The sequence below is a fragment of the Papio anubis genome, chromosome 14 (assembly GCF_008728515.1).
Source record: "Papio anubis isolate 15944 chromosome 14, Panubis1.0, whole genome shotgun sequence".
In the NCBI taxonomy this organism is placed as follows: Eukaryota; Metazoa; Chordata; class Mammalia; order Primates; family Cercopithecidae; genus Papio; species Papio anubis.
In genome coordinates, this window is record NC_044989.1 from 27,717,191 (window position 1) to 27,743,262 (window position 26,072).

The 26,072-nt window shown below is 37.2% G+C and overlaps 1 protein-coding gene across 14 annotated transcripts in view; it reads left to right on the forward strand.

Annotated features, from left to right (window-relative positions):
• Positions 1-26,072, forward strand: part of BABAM2 (BRISC and BRCA1 A complex member 2) — a 456,088-nt gene that overhangs the window by 38,726 nt on the left and 391,290 nt on the right. For all 14 annotated transcript variants that reach the window (XR_002516866.2, XM_017947401.2, XM_009183905.3 and 11 more), the window contains exon 3: positions 1,950-2,026. Coding sequence is in view for 13 of the 14 variants with exons in the window: in XM_017947401.2 (XP_017802890.1) it covers positions 1,950-2,026 (77 nt within the window). In the remaining variant the exon portion in view is untranslated. The remainder of the gene's footprint in view (positions 1-1,949; positions 2,027-26,072) is intronic.

The following is a 26,072-nucleotide window of genomic DNA, read 5'->3' on the forward strand; positions in this document are numbered from 1 at the left end:
TCTTACTCTGTCATCCAGGCTGGAGCACAGTGGTGCAATCTTGGCTCCCTGCAGCCTCCACCTTCCAGGTTCAAGCGATTCTCCTGCCTCAGCCTTCCGAGTAGCTAGGATTACAGGTATATGCCACCATGCCTGGCTAATTTTTTTTTGAGATGGAGTTTTGCTCTGTGCCCAGGCTAAAGTGCAGTGGCGGGATCTTGACTCACTGCAACCTCCGCCTCCTGGGTTCAAGCGATTCGCCTGCCTTAGCCTCCCAAGTGAGTAGCTGGGACTACAGGCGCTTGCCACCATGCCCAGCTAATTTTTGTATTTTTAGTAGAGACAGGGTTTCACCATGTTGGTCAGGATGGTCTTTATACGTGTCTCTTGACCTTGTGATCCATCCGCCTCAGCCTCCCAAAGGGCTGGGATTACAGGTGTGAGCCACCGCCCCTGGCCTAATTTTTGAATTTTTAGTAAAGATGGGGTTTCACCATGTTGGCCAGGCTGGTCTTGAACTCCTGACCTCAAGTGATTTGCCTGCCTTGGCCTCCCAAAGTGCTGGGATTGCAGGTGTGAGCCACCGTGCCTAGCCACTGTCTAGTTCTTTTCCCTTTCACATTCAAATCGTTTTGGGAAAAAGTAATAGTAAATCTCTAATGTGGGGTCTGAATTACTTAAAGTCAAAATTTTTTGGATTTATTTTTAAATGACTCTTGCCTAAGTTGCCATGTAGGGAAGTTGTACATTTATTTTAACTATGCATCCATCCGTTAAATTACTTCTATAGGTTCTTTTTTAGAATTGCTTCATAGCCAGTTTTGGAATTACGAAAGAAAATTAGCCTCCTTGCTTTCATTTATACATTAAAAATCTCATCTTTTTAAAACAAAATGAAGACATATTACTTTCTCAATTGACTTCATATTAATATTTTATTAACTTATGAAGCTTATGCAGCTGTTATGCAGTTGAACTTACGACTTCTAAGATAATAAATTATTTTGTACAACAAATCTGTGAAGAGCAAGAAACATTGTATAACTTTGTGAAATAATAGATTAAAAAAAACTAGGCCAGGTTCAGTGGCTCACACCTACGATCCTGACACTTTGGAAGGCTAGATGGGAGGAGGACCACTTGAGCCCAGGAGTTTGAGACCACCCTGGGTAACATAGTGAGACTGCCTCTCTTTAAAAAAAAAAAAAGCCAGGTGTGGTGTTGTGCACCTGTGGTCTCAGCTGCTTGGGAAGTTGAAGTGGGAGGATTGCTTGAGCCTGGGGGATTGAGGCTGCAGTGAGCAGAGATTGCATCACTGCACTCCAGCCTGGGCTACAGAGCGAGACCTTGTCTTGAGAAACAAAACAAAAAGAAAATACCAAACTGTTGAGACCTGGGTGACTACCCCCCACCTTTAAAATTTGCATTTTACTTGAAATTGAGTGCGCATTGTGCTTTCCTGCAGATGAAAGTTATGGTGTGCCAAATCTAAAGGAAGCACTGTACCTTTGTGGAAGGAAAGAAAACCATCTGGTACCAGAAAAAGGCCAAAAGTGGGCTCTTTTTTGTAGTAACAGAATGAAAGCTAAGAGTCCATATTTAAAAGATGATCATAAAACTATTCTTATTTTACAGTTCTTGGCATAAGAATAGACATGTGTTTTGGATAATATACCTAATTTTAAAAGTCGAGATATGCCTCTTTGAGAGAAGTAGTTGAAGCACACTGTTGATGTTTGTCGTTAGAACACATGTAAGTTTTATTGTGAAATAAATGAATTATTTGTTTTAGGACGAGTCTTCGTGTCTTGGCTTCCGTGACTATTGAAGGCTTTTATTTTGTTCTGTAAGCCAGTGTTTTAATCTGTTCTGTATAAAGATCCCTTTTTGTTTAGTATCATAAATATGTGGGTTTTTAAAGTTTGTTTTTAAAAAATCTTTTCTTTCTTTTGTTTCTGCATTTTTTAAAGCTGCACATCATTGACTCCTGGGCCCAACTGTGACCGATTTAAACTGCACATACCATATGCTGGAGAGACATTAAAATGTAAGTAAACGATGACTATTTTACTCAAAATGTAGGTTACAGTGTCAGCTATTGGACTTTGTGCTTTAGTTTTCATTTCCGGCTGTTAGTTGTTATCCCCTAAGATATTGATCACTAGCATTTACCACTTTTCTTATCTGTCATTCAATTCTAGTTTGATTAAAAGTAAGGCAGTTGGCAGGGAATAAGTTGTAGTTAAATAGGCATGCACAGAAATTCCTAATTTTTAGGCGTGCCCAGTAATTTTTATGTGTTTTTTTTCTTTATAGGTGGCTTTTATGTAATACTCAATAAAAAGTCCACTGCTTTAGAATACCTGGCCATTTAGAAACAGTTTTTAGGTAGGAGTGGCTGCTGTCCATCACTGCCGCTAACCCCCCTCTGGAACTGCTGTGCCACGACTTGTCACTGAGCTATCTCCTGTTGTTACTGAAGTGTAAGAGTCCTGCCTCAAAAACTCTTGGTGTGGCTAGGCATATCAACATGTTATCTCCTTTAAAGCAAGGATCAGAGATACAAATGGTCTACGAGGGTTAGATTGGTAACATAGTAAGGGAAACAGGCTAGGTGTGGCAAATTGGGACACCCTGTCACTTAAGGGGAGTGCCTCTACTGATTTATTGCGAGAAGGTGGATGTCTGAAGTTTTATGTGAATTCTGTCAGTTTTAGATGTGGCTACTTTTTCAAAATTAAAAACATGGTGTGGGCCAATATTATGCAGGCTAAACCTAACGTGTCTGTGGGCTGGCTTGAGTTCCTGGACCACAAGTTTTTTTATCTTGGATGGATAGTATGGAAGATCTGTCATTGGACTTAGCCCACTAGCTTCAGCAGCCGTCTAGGCTGTATCAGCTTTTCTCTGTCACTATTACAATACTTGTGGCTTTGGTTGGTTAGTGTTGGTAATCTCACCAGGAATTTTCTCTCTTGAACCTACACTTGTGGTGAACAGCCTATTAAAGTTCTCCTATTCTTAAAAAGAAAAGTAGAGAACATGGATATTAAACATGGGATAGATGGATAAACTGCTTTTTGGCCTGTGGACCAGTGTGTTTTACCATTACATGCCAGGAGGGGCCACAACTCTGTGTAGTATTTTGTATTCTTAGTACTGTATTCTGTAGGATCACTTGATACTAATTTATCAAATGCCACATTAAATGAGAAATGTTGGACATGCTGACTTGTCAGCCTTGCATTACTAGACCATTTTCTGGAAACCATTAAAATATAAAATAATTTTACCTGTCTGAAGTAGTAGGACAGATTTGATTGCTACTTTTTTTTTGAAAAAATTATTACCTAAATTTAAAAGAAATGATCAAAGTAAATAATTCATATGGTTAAAAATGTAAAAGTACTGGAATTTTTTGATACATGAAACCAGTAGTCTTCTCTCCCAGTCCAGTTTCCTGAGAGAATCACTTGCAGATTCTAAAAATTTTCAGTTTAGCTCTCGGGGATGATCTCCATATCTTTAAACAATATACTTTTGCCTCTATTTCTTGCCTTATCAGTTTTAGACATTGTTATTTTTTGACTTCCTGTGCTGATACATGAAGCATCAGCCTATTTTTCCTATACCCTTTAACTATTTTTTCTTTTCCTTCTTAATGTAATTATATCACCATTATTGGTTCCTGTGTTGGTTACCCTGTAGCTTAAAAATTTTTACTTACTTTTTTTAATGGATCACTTTACACGTTGTATTACACAGTTAATGAATAGCCCCTAAGAATTCTTAGTAAGTACGTGGTACACAGTTAGCTTTGTTATTACTTAAGGACAATCTCTATGCAAGAATGGTGAACATTTAGGGTAGTATACTCTTTAGTTTTACATTAATCATAGATACTGTGTCTTTTGCCTCTGCATTTTATAAGATGAATATATTAGCCCCTGCCCTTCCTTCAATTCCTCTTCCTTCAACTCCCAGCTTTTGTCTTCAGTTATTTTCCTTTTGCATTTTCAAGATTGATAACTTACTGTCCGTTCTAAATCTGTAGTTGTCTTCTGTGCCTTGTCTATAAATTGCTTGAATGATTGCTCTGGAGGCCTGTTCCTGCATGATTATCACTGTGAGATTTGCCTTTATTATTATTTTGAATTTGACCTTGTTTTGTAGAATCTATGTATCATAGATTCTATGTTTTGTAGAATGATTTTCTTGATAAACAGGTTATCTGCTTATCTTGCTGGAACTCATTCTCAAATAACTTGCTCAGATTCTGTTCCTCTCTCTACCCTTCTGCCTTTCCTTTAGCCCATCTGATAATTTTTTATTACTATAGTCACAATTAGGTATCTTAATTTCTAAGAACTCTTTCTTGCACTGTTTCTCATTCTCAGCATCTTCTTATTTTATGAATATAGGTCCTTTAAAATCCTTCAAAAAATAAAATTTGGAGATTTTTTAAAAAAAAGTTTTCTTCTGTTATCTGAATTATTTTAATTTTTCCTAGGGATTATATTTTTGTTTATCATATTTTTCCCTCTTTTATTCTATAGGTTTTCTTCAAATAAAAGGTATTCATTTATGTTTAAGATAGACAATAAAATACTGAATGGGACTTCTGAGTAGGTGAGCAAGGCTTATGGAATGTGTGGATGAATGATGGGCCAGATGTGAGTCAACTGTTCTAGCTCTCCTCACATAGTTTGTTCTGTTTCTTCAGTGAATACCTGGGGATACATACCTGGTCACCCTGTCATTTCTGGGGGGTGGGTAGATAGACTATTCCGTGAGGAGCTTTTGCTTACTCTCCCTGTTCTTAGCCGTGTGTCTCACTCTTGCCTCCCCTTAACGTGGGATAACTACCAACTTTTATGGGTTTAATTAAGACAAATGACTTCCTTCCTCGTCTTCCTCACATTATTACAGGCCAAAGCTTTCCTCTGCCCTATCTTGTCAAGTACTACACTTCCATCTGCATTCTATCTCTAGCAATTTGCTAAACTTTCTCATTTACTGATTACGCTCTTCCCTTCCTCTTCATCTTCCTGTTGTTTGGGATTTTATCTTTCTGTATTAACTACCATTTAATGGGATTGGAGGGTGGGTCTTAGAGAAGAAATAAGTGTATGTGGTCAGTCCACGGTCTTGAGACAAAAATAATGTGACTTCACAGGCATCTTTCTAGTAGTATGGGTTTATGTTGGGAAGCATTTGCTGATACCCTATGTCCTCTCATTACTATAAGCTCTTCATGGGAAGCCTTTAATAACATTTGTGATTAGTGTATTAGGTCTGTAACTCATCATATAATATAATTATGTTCTAGCAAACTGTTGTTGAATATTGTCATTATACATTGGGGACTTAGTTTAGCCCACAGTATGTTCTATAATAAATAAATAATAAGTGAGCATTGTATAATGGCGATTCTTATGCTAAAACAAGTCAAGATTCTAGTGTTAAGCAGCTCACAGCCAAATAAAAGGCAAAGGTAATTGACCATGGAAACTATATTTATAAAAGTTCGTAGAATTAGAAAGATGAGTTTTTTAAAAAAACACACATATATATGTGTATATATATAACATACACATATATACACACACATGCGATCTCAGCTTACTGCAACCTCCACCTCCTGGGTTCAAGCAATTCTTCTACCTTAGCCTCTGGAGTAGCTGGGACTACAAATGCCCACCACTACGCCTGGATAATTTTTGTATTTTTATTAGGGACAGGGTTTCACCATGTTGACCAGGATGGTCTTGATCTCTTGACCTTGTCATCTGCCTGCTTCAGCCTCCCAAAGTGCTGGGATTACAGGCGTGAGCCACTGCACCTGGCCGGTTTTTTTTTTTTTTTTTTTTTTTTTTTTTGAGACAGAGTCTTGCTATGTTGCCCAGGCTAGACTTGAACTCCTGGGCTCAAGTGTTCTTCCTCCGTCAGCCTGCTAAGTAGCAGAGACTACAGGCACACATCACTATGCTCAGATCTTTTCCTTTTAATAATACAATCATCCCTCAGTAACCATGAGGGATTGGTTCCAAGACCTCTTGTGCAAGTCCCTGATATAAAAGGGCATAGTATTCACATATATCCTATGCCCATCTTTCTGTGTACAGGCATACCTCATTTTATTGTGCTTCAACAAGGATATTATGTTTTTTTTTTTTTTTTTTTAATAAATTGATTGATGGTTTGTGGCAATCTTGTGTTGAGCAAGTTTATCAGAGCCATTTCCCCAAAGCATAGGCTTATTTCATGCCTTTGTGTCATGTTTTGGTGATTTTTGTACCATTTCAAACTTCTTTATTATTTTTTTAAACTTAAAAATGTTTGCTTTTTAAATCATGAAGTATTTCCACATACTTTTTCATTATTATTCTGTTTTGGTGATCTGTGACTAGTAATCTTGAATGTTACTATTTTTGTGTTGAGATGCCATAAACCATACATACCCATATAAGATAGTGAATTTAATCAATAAATGTGTATGTTCTGATTGCTGTAGTGATTGACCTTTTTCCTTTCTCCCTCTCCTTGGACCTTCTTATTCCCTGAGACACAGCAGTATTGAAATTAGGCCAGTTAGTAACCTTGCAATGTCCTCTGAGTGTTCAAGTGAAGAGTCCCACGCCTCTCACTTTACATCAAAAGCTGGAAATGACGAAATTTAGTGAGGAAGGCATGTTGAAAGCTGAGACAGGCTGAAAACTAGGCCCCTTGGCCAAACAGTTAACCACGTTGTGAATGCAAAGAAAAATTTCTTGAAGGAAATTAGAAGTGCTACTGTAGTGAACACATGAATTATAAGAAAGTGAAAAAATTATTGCTGATATGGAGAAAGTTTTCGTGTTTGAATGAAAGATCAAACCAGCCACAAAATTCCCTTAAGCCAAAGCCTAATCAAGAACAAGTCCTAATTCTTATCAATTCTAAGAAGATTGAGAGAAGTGAAGAAGCTGCAGAAGAAAATTTGAAGCTAGCAGAGGTTGGTTCATGAGATTTAAGAAAAGAGGCCGTTTCTATCACACAGAAGTGGAAGGCGAAGCAACAAGTGCTCATGTAGAAGATGCAGTAAGTAATCCAGATGTAGCTAAGATATCATTGATGAAGGGCTACACCTAGCAATCAGTGTAGATGGAACAGCCTTATGTTGGAAGAAGATGCCATCTAGAACTGTCATAGTTAGAAGGCAATGCCTGGCGTCAAAGGATGGGCTGACTTTCTGGTTAGGGACAAAGGCAGCTAGTGACTAGTTTGAAGCCAAGGATCATTTATCATTTTGAAAATCCTAAGGCCCATAAGAATTATGCTAAATCTAACTCTGCCCGTGTTCTACAGTGGAATAACAATCATCTGTTTACAGTGTGGTTTACTGAAAGCCACTGTTGAGAACTACTGCTCAGAGAAAATGATTCCTTTGAAAATATTATTGCTCTTTGACAGTGCACCTCATCACTTGAGATGTGTTGGAAATAGCAAGAGAACTAGAATTAGAAGTGGATCCTGAGAATGTGACTGAACTGCTACAATACCATGATAAAACTTGTACAGATGAAGAAGGTTGCTTCTTACAGATGAGCAAAGAAAGTGGTTTCTTGAGATGGAATCTACTTCTGGTTAAGATGCTGTGAACATTGTTGAAATGACAACAAAGGCTTTAGAATATTTCATAAATTTAGTTGATAAAGCTTCGCCAGGGTTTGAGAGGATTGACTCCAATTTTGAAAGAAGTTCTACTCTGAGTACAATTCTATCAGACAGTATCTTTTGCTGTAGAGAAATTTTTCCTAAGGGAAAAGTCGATTAACGTGGCCGACTTCATTGTTGTCTTATTTTAAGAAATTGCCATAGCCATGCTACCCTTCAGCAACTACCATGCTAATCAGTCAGGAGCCATCAGCATCGAGGCAGGACCCTGCAGTAGCAAAGAGACTGTGACTTGCTGAAGGCTGAGATCATTGTTAGCATTTTTAAGCAATTCAGTATTTTATTCTTATTTTTATTTTTTTTTGTATTTTTGTTTTGAGACAGGGTCTCGCTTTGTCTCCCAGGTTGGAGTGCAGTGGTGTGATCTCAGCTCACTGCAACCTCTGCCTCCCAGGTTCAGGCGATTCTCCTGCCTCAGCCTCCCGAGTAGCTGGGATTACAGGTGCTCACTACCATGATCCTGTTAATTTTTATATTTTTAGTAGAGATGTGGCTTCACCATATTAGCCAGGCTGGTCTTGAACTCCCAACCTCAGGTGATCCACCGACCTTGGCCTCCGAAAGTGCTGAGATTACAGGAGTGAGCCACCATGCCTGGCCGCAATACAGTATTTTAAAATCAGGTATTATTTTATTTTAGACATAATGCTATTATACACTTAATAGACTACAGTATAGTAAACATAACTCTTATATGCACTGGGAAACCAAAAAGTTTATATGACTTTGCTTTATTGTGATACTTGCTTTATCGCGTTGGTCTGGAACCAAACCCAGAATATCTTTGCCTTATGTTTGTACTTTAAATCATCTTTAGATTCCTTATAATGCCTAATACAATGTAAATTCTATGTAGCTGGCTGTGATATGGTATTGTTCAGGGAATAATGACAAAGGTCTGTAAATGTTCAGTTCAGATGCAGTTTGTTTTTTGAATTTTTATTTTTAGAGACAGGGTTTCACTATGTTGGCCAGGCTGGTCTCAGACTCCTGACCTCAAGTGATCTGCCGCCTTTGGCCTCCCAAAGTGCTGAGATTGCAGGCATGAGCCACTGTACCCAGCCTGTTTTTTGAATATTTTTGATCAACTGGTTTGTTGAATGCATGGATGTGGAACCCATGGATAGAGAGCTGACTGTAGCCATTGTATAACTGGAGTGAGATGATATCTCATTGTGGTTTTGATTTGCAGTTCCCTGATAATTAGCGATGTTGAACATTTTTTCATATACTGTTGGCCATTTGTATGTCTTTTGAAAAATGTCTATTTAGGTCTTTTACCCATTTTTAATTGAATTATTTTCTTTTTCTATTGAGTGGCTTGAATTATTTATATATTCTGCTTATTAACCTCTTGTTAGATGTATAATTTGCAAATATTTTCTCCCATTCCATAGATTGTCTCTTCAGTCTGTTGATTGTTTCCTTTGATGTGCAGAAGCTTTTTAGTTTGATGTAATCTATATATTTTTGCTTTTGTTTTCTGTGTTTTTGAGAGCTTATCCAAAAAATTCTTACTGAGACCAATGTGACGAGGCATTTCTCCTATGTTTTCTTCTAGTAGTTTCACAGTTTCTGATCTTACATTTAACTCTTTAATCCTTTTTGAGTTGATTTTTGTATATGATGAAAGGTAAGGGCTAGTGTTACTTCTTTTCATGTGGATATGCAGTTTTCCCAACACCATTTATTGAAGAGACTGTCCTTTCTCCAATGTGTGTTCTTGGCACCTTTGTCAAAAATCAGTTGGCTATAGAAGCATGTATTTATTTCTGGGCTTTCCATTAATTTTAGTAACCTTAAATCTATTGTATACAAGATCAGTAAGGTCATAGTGTTTAATTACCACAATATTTGTGATAGAATTCAGCCGCCTACAACCAACATAATATTAATCTTTAGATGAACAAACACAATTCTCAGCAACACACATTTTAACAAATGCAGTTTTCTATCACAAGCACAATTGAAAGGTTATATAGTTTTACAAACTCTTGGAAGATAACTATCACAGCAAACAGAAAAACTCTTTGCCCGCCCCGTTTTGTTTTTCTTTTTTGAGACAGAGTCTCGCCCTGTCCCCCAGGCTGGAGTGCAGTGGCACGGTGTCAGCTCACTGCAACCTCGGCCTCCTGGGTTCAAGTGATTCTCCTGCCTCAGCCTCCCAAGTAGCTGGGACTACAGGCACGTGCCACCACACCCAGCTAATTTTTGTATTTTTAGTAGAAATGGGGTTTCAGCATATTGGCCAGGCTGCTCTCGAACTCCTGACCTTGTGATCCACCCGCCTCAGCCTCCCAAAGTGCTGGGATTATAGATGTGAGCCACCGCACTTGGCCAGCTCTTTGCCTTTTTAAAGAAACAGACCTCTAAGGAAACCTAATTATATTGTAAGAGGAAAATGAGTAAGTATAGATTTAAATTATATTCTATGGTAAATAATAGATAAATATTCTCTAACCTTCTCCTTTTTCTTTCCAAGCAAAGGGTAATGGCTAACTCAGTGCTTTGCAGTCATAAAATTTTTATATAAACAATTTTTTAAATCTAAAGTTTCTCATTAAATCTCATTAAAAACTTGTGGTGTGTGGTTTAAACTTTATTTATTTATTTATTTATTTATTTTGAGACCCAAGTCTCGCTCTATCACCAGGCTGGAGTGCAATGGAGCGATCTCGGCTCACTGCAACCTCGGCCTCCTGGGTTCAAGTGATTCTCCTGCCTCAGCCTCCCAAGTAGCTGGGACTACAGGTGCTCGCCACCATGCCCAGCTAATTTTTGTATTTTTAGTAGAGACAGGGTTTCACCATGTTGGCCAGGATGGTCTTGATTTCTTGAGATCTGCCCACCTCGGCCTCCCAAAGTGCTGGGATTACAGGTGTGAGCCACTACGCTTGACCGGTTTAAACTATAGTTCTAACCAACGCTGAATCAAAGTATTCAGTAATTTACTAGAATTTACAGTAATTTTATTTCATAACTTTAAGCTCAATAAAGTTAGAGATGGAGACTGTTGTGTTTATTAAATTAAATCTTCAGTCCCTAGCACAGTAAAGATATTCAATTAAATATTTGTCGATGAAATTGAATGAATGCATGCGTAAATTAATGAATCTGTAGTGTTCAGATTTTCGTTGGTTGAAGTATGTGTTATAAAGAATGTGGCATTCTGTTACTTGTATCAGCCTTTTGCCAACAGAAATTTGATCTTTAGAAGTTATTTATTATACAAGGAATTTGTAATTGGAACATTGCTCTTAACAATTCAGAAAACAGGAATAATGTACAGTACTTTGCAGATTTGGAGTCCGAATCAATTTTATCTTTATATGTTTTACTCTGCCCTCTGCCATCAGATTAATGAAAATAGCATGTAACTAAAACTTATATTTCAAAATATCTTGTGTATTAGAAAATAGTACTTCTATAAATCTGTTTCATTGTAAATAAAGGAAACTGTGCAGTTAATGAGAATGAGAATGAGAGATGAGAGAGGGCATATTTCTCACTAATTGATTCTTACGAAATTATCCCCATTCAAAGTTAAATGATTGAAATAAGAAAGATCAGAAGATTATAGTACATTAGGAATGATGTTAGTGTTTCCTCAGGTCTTTTACTGTGAAGAGACAACTGTTGGCCAGTAAAAGAGTTGCCAATTTGTATAATATTCTATTGAAAAATGTCAAAGGATATCTTAAGTAAAGAGAAGTCCTTGAATCTCACCGTGGCAGAAGACACAACTCGTACTTACTTAAACGATATTGGAAATGTGAATCTTCAGTGATCAACATTGATTTGAATGAAATACATGTTAAGGTCTAGGATGGTGCAACTGAAGTGGTTGAAAATTTTCCAGTTATAGCAACTATTCACATAAAAGAGCCATGAGTGTCATATAAACACCTATTTGTAAAAATAGCCATCCTAGTCATGCTCTGTAGCATTTAACTCTAGAAGAAATTGTTGCATTTGTGTTTTTGTGTACCCTATTTAAACAGGGCAGAGAGTGAGGCTGCTTGCTCATATTTTATTTCCAATCTCTAGTTGAGTATCTGGCATTTCGAGAGGTTTAATAAATGTTTGTGGAAAGAATGAGCCGTATTCATTCCTTGGATCTGACAATGATGAGGTTTGATAGGAAGTGACAGAACTTAATTCTGCCAGTTCTTTGAATAATGCTGTTTATGCAACTTTGAAGAGAGATTATTGAAATATTGTAAGTTACATTGAGCAAGTCTGTGGCTAGTGAATCAAGCAGTTTGCCAACATTGGTAGTTTGCTAACATTGGTTTTAAATTTGAAATTATCTGTGGTTTAAACAATTTATTTTAATCAGGGGCTGTTTCGTTATAAGAAACCCATTGGAACTAACATAAATTGAAGAATTTATTTGTCTTTGTAAGGAATCAAGTAAAGCCTATGATGCCCAAGGGCAGAAAGGACAGCCAGGTTCTCAGGGACTAGAACCGGGAACTGGAAGGCTGGTAGACATAGTAGCCAGTCAGCATCTGTATCTATGTTTGTGTTTTTCTCCTGCAACATATTCTGTTATCACTGTATTCTAACCGCCCCTCCACCCTGACCAACCTCTGACTTCTGTTTCTCTCCACATTGGGTAGAAATGATTCTTGAGTCCCTACATGAGGACTCAATTCAAGGCCACCAGAGAGGTTGTCATTGAGTTTAAATTCCTGGGAGAGAGGATCTGATTGGCAGCTTGGGCCAATTGACCACTCATGGTCAAGTTATGTGGCCAGGATTTCTGGGTCATGTATTATCAACCTGATTACTAGAGGCCAGTTTTAACACAAGATAAGATAAGCATAGGCTGGCAGATACTCAGAAAGGTATCTATTGCCCTGTTTCAGGAATTATTTCTAAAGAATTTCCAAATGAAAATGTAGACTTTTTTTTTTGTCTTTAACAATAGAGCAGCCAGGCACGGTGGCTCACGCCTGTGTAATCCCAGCACTTTGGGAGTCCGAGGTGGGCAGATCACGAGGTCAGGAGTTGCCTGGCCAACATAGTGAAACCCTGTCTCTACTAAAAATACAAAAGATTAGCTGGGTGTGGTGGCGGGTGCCTGTAGTCGTGGCTCCTCAGGAGGCTGAGTCAGGAGAATCGCTTGAACCCGGGTGGTGGAGGTTGCAGTTGCAGCTAGCCGAGATCGCAGCACTGCACAAACCAGCCCAGGTGACAGTGCAAGGCTCCGTCTCAAAAAAAAAAAAAAAAAAAAGAGCAATATAGTTGTTTATCATCTGAGAGGAATGATGGTTATTTCAAAGCCATTTGTGACAGAGTGAAGAAGTCCTGTCAAGAAATATCCAAAAGTTTTGAAGTTGATATACTTTTCCTTTCAGAGGAAAACGTCAGAAAAAAATCAGTTATGATATGGATAATACATTGTCTTCCATGTCCTCAGAGGAGCAGTGTAAAATTACTGTTCATTTTTAAGGATTCCATACTATATCACTAAATTTAAATATATATTTTTTGAGAATGATTAAAACAAAATGAGAACAGTTTCAGAACTGTTATTTAAATGGACTGTACCGTTTAATTAAATAGTGGCCAAACAGATGCATAGATTTTTACAGACACATTGCACATAGTGTTGTGGAACTTCTGCTTTTATGAATCTATGTGAGATTCAACTTCATTTTTGATCTATGTCTCCTTGAGTGGTTTGGCTGCTGCTTTTGTGTGTGTGTATACTTGTGTATGTTTTAACACAATGCTTCCCTGTCTCAGATCTGTTACGTATTAATTTGTTTTAGCTAATTAGCTTAGTAAACTGAGAATGCCCTTTTTCTCCTGCTCATTACTTACGTAGCACAATGCAGAGACACTGTGGGGCTTGGCATGGATGACTGTCAAATAGAAACTGATAACCAAACTGATGGCACCTGAAGGACCCAGTGGTGTTGCCAAGTTTGTTGTTGCATCAGCTGAAACAGATATTGAAACTTTATTGATTTATCTCATCTATAAGAATTTTGCACTTTCTTTGCTTTGTTATCATACCACGCTTTTTATTTTTTATTTTTTTGAGACAGGGGTTCACCATGTCACCCAGGCTGGAGCACAGTGGCACAATCGTGGCTCACAGCAACCTCTGCCTCCCTGGCTCAAGCAATCCTTCGGCTTCAGCCTCCCAAATATCTGGTACTACAGATGCACACCACCACACCAGCTAATTTTTGCAATTTTTTTTTTTTGTAGGGACGGGTGTATGCCACGTTACCCAGGCTGGTCTGAACTTCTGGGCTCAAGCAGTCCACCTGCCTCAGCCTCCTGAAGTGCTGGGATTACAGGCGTGAGCCATTGCACCCAGCCTAGGTTTCTTAATGTAATAGGCTGTCCTTTAATTATTTCCTAGCCTGCCTACCAACCCCATCTAAGTGAAATATTGTTGGCAGGGCACCTGATAACGCTTTTACTTATTCTTTCTTAAAAAAATTATTTATTTATTTATTTATTGAGACAGGATCTTGCTTTGTGGCCCAGGCTGGAGTGCAGTGGCATGATCATAGCTCACTGCAGCTTTGACCTCACTGGCTCAAGTGATCCTTCACCTGCAGCCTCCCAAGTAGCTGGGACTATAGGTGTGCATCACCATTTTTTTGTAGAGACCGGGTTTCGGTTTCACTTCATTGCCCAGGTGATCTTGAACTCCTGGGCTCAAGCTATCCTTCCACTGTGGCCTCCCAAGGTGTTGGGATTGCAGGCGTGAGCCACTGCACCTTGCCCGTACCGTACATTTTGAACCTTGGCCACTAGGTCCAAAAGCTGGCCGTTGTGACTGTAGCTGTTGGCATTTTTGTTGGGATGACAATGTTATTTTATTTAAGATTTCTAGTACTATTTAAAATAATCTGTTTGGAAAATGTTAACCAAGTACTCTTTCTGCTTCTACTTCCCCTTCAGTATTTTAGTGGACTGAATCTCTCAGCCTGGCATTCAAGGCCAGTCACAGTCTGACATTCCAGCCTCCCAGTTGGAGCTCAGCTAACAACAAGCCAAGTGAGAAAGCTGCTTTGCAAGACTGATTTGCCCATTATACTTCCCAAATACCCTGCCTTCCTTTCCTTCCTCTCTGCTTTTGCCACACTGTTTTGGCTTTAGCAGGACAAACCAAGGAAATAATAAAATAGCCTGTCTTGTGATGTATTTGGTTTTTCATTTGCGCTCACAAACCTGCCACTCTAATGGAAATGCTCTCTATTTAGGAGGCTCCCTAAACCAGTTCCCTTCTAGTCTGCAAGAATGCTTGCAGGGAGAGTAGGAGTTAACCATTTTTACTATGACTTGCAACAGTTGAGCTAAGTAAAAAGTTGGACACTGTCTAGGGACTTAGTATTTTGCATCATGCTGAGAGGCATAATTTTACTTTTATTTTTGTCTTTTTAAAAGATTCATTTACTTAAAGATTGTTATTATCTAGCATTTAAGGTATTTTTAGAGGCTAATTATGGAGGCAGGTCACCTTTGATTTAGTGAATGTTCTACAAAATGCTCATTGAAAGGCAAGTAAAGAGTGCTAATTTTCTGGAGTAGACGTTCTCTCTCCTTAGATATTCAGGATTCCTTTGTCTTGGAGTTTTAGAATATTTTATTTTCTTGGAATTCATGGGATAGAAGAAATATATTAGGAATAGCAACTAATATTATTAATTTAAATTTATAAAGTCGGTTTAATTATAGCTGACTATGTATTATATATAATCTGTATTTGGTACTGATTATAGTTTATTAAAAATGACTGATGATTACTAAATTATTGGGCATTTATTTTATGGTTAGGCTTATTTATATACATTATTTTATTTTTCAACACAATAACTCTGAGGTCAAAATTTATATCCCACTCTTTAATATCAACTTTATTGAGGTAGTATAATTTACATATAATAAAATGTACCCACTTTAAGTGTACATTTCTGTGTGTTTTGGCAATTGTAAACACATAACCACACCACAGTCAAGATAAAGAACATTTCCATTCCCTAAAAGTATAGAACATTTCCTTCCCCACACAAGTCGGTTCCCTCCACCACCATCCTCTCAACCCTGAGCCTTATCATTTCTCTAAAACTGAAACAGTTTTGCCTGTTTAGAATTTTATATAAATGGAATAATATATTATGTAGTTTTTGGCATATGGCCTCTTTCATTCAGCATTATGTTTTTGAGATTCATCCATGTTACATCAGTACTTTGTTCCTTTATTGCTGTATAGCATTACATCGTATGGCTGTACCACAGTTTTTTATTTATTCATCCATTGAAGGACATTTGGAATTTTTTTTCTGTTTTTTGGCTATTATGAATAAACTTGCCATTACATTTTTGTACATGTCTTTTTCTGGAGATGTGTTTTAATTTTTATTGGGTAAATACCTAGGAGTAGTATTACTGTGTTGTAAACTGAGTGTATGCTTAACTTTTAAGTGCGAAACTGTTTTCCAAAGTAGTTGCGCTATTTTACATTCCTGATAACAATATACGGGGTTCTAGTTCTTTTACATTCTTGCCAACATTTAGTATTGTTGATCCATTAGTTTTTCTGTATTCTTGCCAACATTGGTATTGTTGATCCATTTTGAGCTTTTTTTTTTTTTTTTTTAAGACAGGGTCTCACTTTATTACCCAGTAATAAAAAGCCAGTAGTGTAGTATGTGGTACAATCATAGTAATCATAGCTCACTGCAACCTTGACCTCCTGGGCTCAAGCAACCCCTCCTGCCCCAGCCTCCCAAATAGCTGGGACTACAGGCACATACTACCATACCTGGCCAATTTTTATTTTTTATTTTATTTTTGTAGAGATGGGATCTCACCATGTTGCCCAGGCTGGTCTTGAACTCCTGGCCTCAAGTGATCTTTCCAACTCGGCCTCCCAAGGTGCTGGGATTACAGGCATGAGCTACTGTGCCTGGCCTTGATCTACTTTTGATCATATATTTGTTAATTAACAATTTAAGTGTGGGTCTATTTCTGGACTTTATGTTGTATTCCCTTCATATGTCTATCCTTAAGTGAATACAACACGATCTTGACTACTGTAGCTTTATAGGAAGTCTTTAAATAAGGTAGTATAAGTCCTGTAACTTCTTTTTCAAAGCTGTTTTGGATATTCTAAGTCCTTTGTATTTCCATAGAAGTTTTAGAAGCAGCTTGTAATTGTTTACAGAAACCCTGCTGGGAATCTGTAGATCAGTTTGTGGAGAATTAACATTTTAACATTGAGTCTTCCAAGAGATAAAAATGCTAACATCTCCATTTATTTAGGTCATTTTTAATTGCCGTGAGCAGTATTTTGTAGTTTTCAATGAATATATCTTAGTCTGATTTTGTTAAATTTACCTCTAAATATATCATACTTTCTGATGCCGATTTGTAGTAGTGTGGTTTTTTTTTTTTTTTTAACTTTCTTTTTCTGAACTCATTGAAATGTAATTGATTTTGGTATATTTAACTTTGTATGCTGCTGTGTCCCTAAATTTACTTATTAATTCTAACAATTTTTTTGTAGATTTCTTAGGTATTTTCTTCAACACATTTGCTTGTGAAAAAGACAGTTTTGTATCTTCCTTTCCAATCTATATAATTTATATTTCTTATTCTTGTTTTATTGTACTATCTAGTACAGTAGACAATACCTAATAGCCAGTGGCAGGTAGAAATGGTGAAGTCAGACCTTTTTGCCTATTCCCAGCCTTAAGAAGGTAGTTAGTCTTTCATCAAGTGTAATTGTCAGTTCTAGGTGCCTTTTTATCAATCTGAGGAAGTTCCCATCTATTTTAATTTGCTGAGAGTTTTTATTATGAAAAGAATATTAATATATGTTAAATGTTTTTTCTCTGTGTACTTGGTTTAGTTCTTTTATTCTGTTAATATGATAAACTGATTTTCAAATGTTGAACCAGTGTTGCATTCTGCAGATTAATTCCACTTGATTATTATGTATTATCCTTCTGATGTATTACTGGAGTTGATTCACTCATGTCTTTTTAAAGAACTTTGCATCTTTATTTGATGCTGTATTTCTTTTCTTTACTGGCAGTTCTTTGCTTGGTTTGGCACCAGAGTAATGCTGGGTTTATAAAATAAGTTGGGAAGTATTCAGTCCTTCTCTGTTTTCTGAGTTTGTGAAAGATTGATTTTATTTCTTCCTTAAAGGTTAGAATTCACCAATGAAGCCATCTGGACCTGTAGTGAAAGAGAGAGAGAGAAAGAGAGGAGAGAAGAGAGAGGAGAGGAGAGAGAGAGAGAGAGAGAGAGAGAGAGAGAGAAGGTTTTTAACTATAAATGCAATTTCTTTAACAGATATAGGGCTAACAGGTTTTTAAATTATTCTTAAATGAGTTTTTACAACCTTGTCTTTTAATTTTAAGGAATTTGTTCATTTCATCCAAGTTGTTGAAATTATTGGCATATCGTTATTCATCTGTTTCCTTCTTATTCTTTTACTACCTGTGTGACCTGTACTCATGTCCCCTTTCATTTCTGACATTGTTACATGGTGTCTTTTCTCTGCTTTCCTTGATTAATCTAACTAGAAGATTAATAATTTTATTGTTTTTTTAAATAACTGGCTTTTTATTTCATAGATTTTTCTTTATTATTCTCCTGTATGTTTCATTGTTTTCTGCTCTTTGTTTATGCTTGAGAATCTCTACCTTTTAAATGGCGTGTTTAGGTAATTTAATCTTTAATCTGATTACCACTATGGCTGAATCTTGCTGTTTAGTTTGTATTTGTTATGTCATCTGTTTTTTGTTTCTTTTACTGCCTTCTCTTGGATTAATTAATATTTTAGGATTTTATTTTGTCTCTACTTTTGGCTTCTGAGCTATACGTCATTGTTTGACTTTTTTTTCCCCATGGCTGTTCTAGTGTTCAGAATACATATCTTTAACTTTTCACAGTCTACCATGAAAAATACTGTAATACTTCATTTATCATGTAAGAACCTAACAATAATATATACTTCTTTTTCCCCTACTCAACTCCTCTGGCTGTCCTTTTCTGCTACTATTATACCTTTCATTTCTTTATATGTGATAAATTATCTTTAGCAAAATGTTCAAACCTTTTACCTTTTTGAAAAATGGATTCTTATCATTGAGTTTTGAGAATTCTTCATATGTTTAGGTTACAAGTTTTTTTTTTATCAGAGGTATGATATGCAAATATTTGCTCCCGACTATGGCTTGTCTTTTTATTGTCTTAATGAAACTGCCTAATTCCATGCCACAAAGATTTTTGTACTATGTTTTCTTTTAAATGTTTTATAGCTTTAGGTTTTATGTTTAGGTTTGTGATCCATTTTGAGTTTATTTTTGTATATGATATAGGTTTTTAAAAAGTATGGACATCCACATATTCTAGTATCATTTGTTGAAAAGAATGCCCTTTCTCTTTTAAATTGCCCTTGCACTCTCATCTAAGATTAATTGCCCACATATGTGTGGGCATTTTTCTGAACTTTCTAGTCGGTCCTGTAGGTCTATGTATCTAACTTTATATTGAAACCACAGTTTTGATTGCTATAGTTTGATAGTAAATTTGGAAATCAGGTGGTATATATCCTCCAATTTTTATTCATTTTTTTTCCAAAATGGTTTGGAAATGTTAGTTTTTTTCGTTTCTCTATCAAATTTGGAATCATCTTGTCAATTTTTTGGTTTTCTATGTTATTAGTATTCCATGTACAGGTTTTGCACTTCTTTTTGTTTGTTAAGTATTTAATGTATTTTGATGCCATTGTAAATTGTATTTTTTAAATTCTCAATTTCTGATTGTTTATTGCTGGTATATAGAGATACAGTTGATTTTTTTTTTTTTTTGTCTATTGATGTTAGATCCTTGGTAAACTCAGGTATGAGTTACAGAAGTTTGTCTGTAGACTCCGTAAGATTTCCTGCACAGAAAATTATGCCATCTGTGAATGACAGTTTTAGTCCTTCCTGTCTAATCTGAATGCCTTTTCTTTCTTCCCTGCCTTAGTGCACTGACTAGAATCTCCAGTATTTTGTTGGCTAGAAAAGTGTTAAGTCTAGGCGGGGTGGCTCACGCCTGTAATCCCCATACTTTGGGAGGCCAAGGTGGGCCAGGCATGATGGCGCATGCCTGTAATCCCAACTACTTGGGAGGCTAAGGCAGGACAATCGCTTGAGCCCAGGAGATGGAGGTTGCAGTGAGCTGAAATTGCGCCACTGCACTCCAGCCTGAATGACAGAGCTAGACTCCACCTCAAAAAAGAAAAAGAAAAAAAAAGTGTTAAGAGTAGATATTCTTACCTTGTTCCAGATTTTAGGGGAAAATAATTCTTTCACCATTAAGTATTAATATAATGTTGGCTATATATTTTTCAGAGATACCCTTTATCAGACTGAGGAAGTCCCCTTTTATACCTAGTTAGTTGGGGATTTTTTGTTTTGTTTAGTTTTTTAAAATCAGGAATGGTCAGCCACAGTGTTGTCCTGTGGGGAAGGGAGACAGATTTGTAAAACCAGGAGCTAGGGTCTGCCTACCCCAGCCTGCTGCTGTGCCAAGACTCTCAGGGGAAGCCTCTGTCGTCACCATGTCTGACCAGCAGCCAGAACCTTCAACTTAGGACTTGGGGGATAAGAAGGAAGGCGAGTACATTGAACTCAAAGTCACTGGATGGGATAGAGGTGAGATTTACTTCAGTGAAAATGACAGCACATCTTAAGAGACTCAAAGAATCATATTGTTGCCCGGGCGCGGTGGCTCATGCCTGTAATCCCAGCACTTTGGGAGGCCGAGACAGGTGGATCACCTGAGATCAGGAGTTTGAGAACAGGCTGGCCAACATGGTGAAATCCAGTCTCTACTAAAAATACAAAAAATTAGCGGGGTGTGGTGGTGGGCACCTGTGATCCCAGCTACTCGGGAGGCTGAGGCAGGAGAATCACTTGATCCCGGGAGGCGGAGATTGCAGTGAGCTGAGATTGCACCACTGCACTCCAGCCTGGGCAACAGAGCGAGACTCCATCTTAAGAAAAAAAAAAAATGATATTGTCGAAGACAGGGCATCCAGTGAATTCACTGAAGTTTCTCTTCGAAGGTCAGATAATTTCTGATAATCGTACTCTGAAAGAACTGGGGATGGAAGAAGAAGATGTGATTTAAGTTTATCAGGAACAAACAGAGGGTCATTCAACAGTTTAGATATTCTTTTAATTTTTAAATTTTCCCTCAACCCTTTTTTTATTTTTAAAAATAGTTCTTTTGTAGTGTGGTGTTGAAAAGGGAGTTGAAAATTGGCACCCATCTCTTTAAAACATCTGGTAATTTGAATTCTAGTGCTCATTATTCCGTATTGTTTGTTTTCATTGTGCTGTTTTTTGGTGATCAAGCCTCAGTCCCCTTCCTGTTGCCCTCGCCTTTTTTTTTTTTTTTTTTTTTTTGAGACGGAGTCTCGCTCTGTCGCCCAGGCTGGAGTGCAGTGGTGCGATCTCAGCTCACTGCAAGCTCCGCCTCCCGGGTTCACGCCATTCTCCCGCCTCAGCCTCCCGAGCAGCTGGGATTCCAGGCGCCCACCACCATGCCCGGCTAGTTTTTTGTACTTTTTAGTAGAGACGGGGTTTCACCGTGTTAGCCAGGATGGTCTCGATCTCCTGACCTCGTGATCCGCCCGCCTCGGCCTCCCAAAGTGCTGGGATTACAGGCGTGAGCCACTGCGCCCGGCCGCCCTCGCCTTTTTAAAAATTGTTATGTGTGCACAGAGAGGCCACCTTTTTCAGGACTGTACATTTTTTGGCTTGTGGAGATAAATAAGATTAACCAATGCAAGTGTTCATAATGAATTTCCAGTTGGCCCCGAAGTTCTAGATTTACTCCTAGACTTCCAGCAGGAGATGGATGTTTTTCAGAGAAATCAACTGTGGGAAAATGACCTTTCCTTAACTTGAAGCAACTTTTAAAATTTGAGGTTTAGGAACAAAAAATATCTCATTGAAGTCAAGATGATAGGTAACATGAGAGCAATAGCTAACTATAAAGATGGCTTCAGTGAAGAAAAGGCATTTTAAGATTTTAAAATATCTTGTCAGAAGAACCCATAAAAGTTCTAATTTTCATTAGCAGTTAATAAAGTTATTCATGCAGAAATGACTCCAACAGAAAAAAAATCAACAATGGATGTTAGATTTTTGGCAAATAATTGTCTTCATCTATTGAGATGGTCATGTGGTTTTTGTTTTTTAATGTTATTAATATGGTGGTTTTCATTCATTGAGTTTTGAATATTCAGTCTACCTTGCATTCCTGGGATAAACTGATTGTTACGATGTAGTGTCCTTTTTCTATATTGTTGGATTTAATTTGCTAAATTTTTTTAGAGTTTTTCATTTATATTCATGAATGATACTGGTTTGTAGTTTTATTTGAATGCTTTTTACTGTTTTTTTTTTTTTTTTTTTTTTTCTTCTCATGGTAAAGCTGGCGTCAGAATAGAATGAGTTGCTAAGTGAACCCTTTTCTTCATTTTTTTCAAAGGTTTGTGAAGAATTCATATTATTTCTTCCTTAAATGTTTGGTAGAATTTGCCAGTGAAACCATCTGGGCCTGGAGTTTTCTTTGTGGGAAGGTTTTAAAGTACAAATTAAATTTGCTTAATAGATTTAGATCTATTCAGATTATCTACTTCATCTTGAATGAGTGTTGCTGATTTGTGTCTTTAAAGGAATTTGTCCATTTCATCTAAGTTGCTGAATTGACTGGCATAAAGTTTTTCATAGTATTTTTTTATTATTTTAAAAAATATGTGTAAAATTTGTAGTGATGTCACCTCTGTGTTTCTTGACTTGGCCATTTTGTCCTCCCCTGCAACTGTTTTCTTTGCCAGTCTGGCTAGTGGTAAAGAAAAAAATGGTAAACATTTATTCATGTTCTGAAAGAACCAGCTTTTGGTTTCATCCATCTTCTCTGTTGTATTTCTGTTTTCTATTTTATTGATTTTCATTCAGATTTTAAATATTTCTTTCTTTTTTTACTTTCACTTGCTCTTCTTTTTCTAGTTTGTTAACATGGTCATTGATTTGAGATCTTTCTTTTTTTCTAATATTAGTGCTTAATGCTATAAATTTCCAGCTAAGTAGTGTTTTAGCTGTATCCTACAAATTTTGCTGTGTTGTGTTTTTATTTTCACTCATCACATGTTCTGAATTTCCCTTAGATTTTTTTTTGACCAATGAGTTATTTAGAAATATGTTATTTGGTTTACAGAATTTTCTGGATCTTTTATTGAATTTGAATTTAATTTTATTGTGGTCAGAGAACATACTTTGTATGACTTACATGCTTTTAAATGTATTGAGATTTGTTTTATGGCCCAGGATATAGATTATTTTAGTATATGTTCTGTGTATGCTGGAAAGAGTGTGTTCTATTTTTCTTTGGTATAGTGTTCTATAATAGCAGTTAGGTCAAGTTGATTAATAGAGTTGTTCAAATGTGATATATTGTTACTAATTTTCTTTTTGTTATTTTAGTTTTTAATTTTTTAAATTTTTTATTTTTCCATAGGTTATTGGGAAACAGGTGGTGTTTGTTTACATGAGTAAGTTCTTTAGTGGTGATTTGTGAGATTTTGGTGCACCCATTACCAGACAGTATACACTGCACTCTATTTGTAGTCTTTTATCCCTTGCCCTATTGTAGTTTTTTAAAGAGAGATACTGAAATCTCTGACTATGATTATGAGTTTATGTTTAAATGGTACCGTATCTTTATTGAGTTTCTGCATCATTCTTCTATCAATTATTGGGAGAAGGATGTGGAAATCACAGACTATAATTGTGGATTTGTCTACATGTTCTTACTGTTCTGTCAGTTTTTGCTTCATTTATTTTGAAGCTCTGTTATGAAATTTGTAAACATTTAAGAATGTTATGTCCTCTTGAATTGACACTCTTTGTCTTTGGAAATGTTGTTTGCTTTGAAATTAATTTTACATGGAATTTAATTTTCCATTGTTTTATTTTTAACCTATTTGTGTCTTTAGATTGTTTTCGAGTAGCATATAATTGGATTTTGCTTTTTAGATCTGGCAGTCTTTTCCTGTTAATTGGGATGTTTAGACCATTTACATTTAATGAGATTATTGTGTGCTGGATTGATGAGGCTACATAGTGTCAAGAAATGCTTACATTTCTATTATCTTTGTATTTCAGAAGTGATTCCCTTTTTGCAAGTTTATGGCACTGGTAATGCTGTCTTCATATCAGAAAAGACAGGACACATACTTTTTCAGAGTTGGTAAAGCAGAGATTTAAAAATTCTGGTCTGGCCTCATAATGAAGGGTGTTTAGGAAACTAGGTCCTTAATGGAAGCATCCAGAAGGCCCCAATGTACTTATGTTTGTTTTGAACTACTCTTTTTCTTTATTATTCTGGCCCTTAAGGGCATTGAACTGTTCTTATCTGTAGGATATTTGAGACAGAAGTTGGCATAAGACCTTTTGGGATGTATTATGGGCGCTCCAAATGTTACAGGCACTCCAGACCAGTTTGGCATGCATGGCAGGCTTTATGTAGCATTATCCGACCACTGATCTCCCTTGATTTCACTAGGTCTGCTTCAGGGGAAATAATTATGTATTGAAATTAAAAAGCAAGACTTCTGTCTGATATAAACAGTGTAATTCTTCATAGAATAATTCTTTTAATACTGTTCCCAGGCTGCTGTCAAACCTCCAATTTATTGAAATCTTTCTTCACATTCCAGAGTTAGGCAAGATAATTAACTTTTGATTCTTTAGCCAGTTCTATATTGGCAGATGAAAAAGAAAACCAGTAGTGGCTCTACCCTTCACACTTCTCTCTCTCTCTTTTTTTGAAACAAGGTCTTGTTGTGTCGCTCAGGCTGGAGTGCAGTGGTATAATCTTGGCTCGCTGCAGCCTCAAACTCCTGAGTTCAGGCGATCCTCCTGAGTAGCTGGGACTACAGGTGTGTGCCACTATGCCTGGCTAATTTTTTATTTTTATTTTTTGAGACAGAGTCTTGCTCTGTTGCCCAGGCTGGAGTACAGTGGTGCAATAATGGCTTACTGCAGCCTTGAACTCCTGGGCTCAAGCAGATCCTCCTACCCCAGCCTCCCAAGTAGCCTGAGCTCCTTGCTTGGCAAATTTTTTTACTTTTTGTAGAGACAGGGTGTACCTGTGTTGCCCAGGGTGGTCTTGGACTCTTGGGCTCAAGTGATCCTCCTGCCTTGGCCTCCCAAAGTGCTGGGATTACAGGCATGAACCACCATGCCTGACCTTTTTGGGTTTTTTGTAGTGACAGAGTCTCTGTATGTTGCCCTGGCTGGTCTCGAATTCCTGGGCTCAAGTGATCATCCCTCCTCAGCTTCCCAAAGTGCTGGGATTACAGGCATGAACCACTGCACTGAGTCCACACTTCTCTTTTGATACCATCCACATTAATATCACTACTAACGATCTCAAAAAAAAAAAATCTTTTTTTTTTTTTTTTCTGCTTTTGGCTACAGGGCTAGCTCGTAAAAGGAAGGGAACAAAATGTTTCAGTAGGATCATGTTTTTAGTGATGGAAAATTAAAACCATTAAAAAATAAACAATGAAAAACATGGCAAAATAAGAAAGTGAATGCCAGAAGATTTAAGAAGTTCTAGAGAGTTTTGCAGATGTGGGATTTCACATGAAGACCGGATACATCTAATTTGTGAGGGAAATAAAGAGACAGGTAAGAGAGGTGGGTGGGAATAGAGCTAGCCTGTGGAGAAAGAGAAGGAGATTTTAAAAAAATTCTTATCCAGTCTGAATAAAATTTATGTTTCATCCCTTTTTGGCCCTTAGAAATTAGAGTCTTTTGATATTATTGTCTTTCTATTTGGTAAGCTGTGTTTGATAGCGGTGCACAAACTTGGACACAGAAGCCTGAGTTTGTGGGGTTGCATTCAGTGCATAGAAAAGTTACAACTCATTTCTAGTTAGTTCTTCCTTTGTACTTATGCCTAAACCTCTCCATCTGGAGAAATGCCAGCTTGCCACTAAATTTAAATAAATAAGAACATGTCTCATCAATAGGGGCGGCAAATTTAGCCCCTCTTTAGAGCACTGAGCAATTTATGACCATATGTTAAATACCATAAAACAGCTTTAAAGATTTGGTCGCTGGCCATTGCCAGATTGCACCGTAGGAGTGCAGCAGCACTGTGAGGGACTGGGAATGCTTCCTCCGGCCCTTGGAGGCCTCAGCAACTCACTGATGTCACAGCCAAAGAGGGCTGTTTTCAAACATTCCCTTTATAAAGGTGAAATACTAAAAGATTCCATTTTGGCATTTGGGAGCAAAGAAGGCAAGACTTCTTTTTGATTCTTA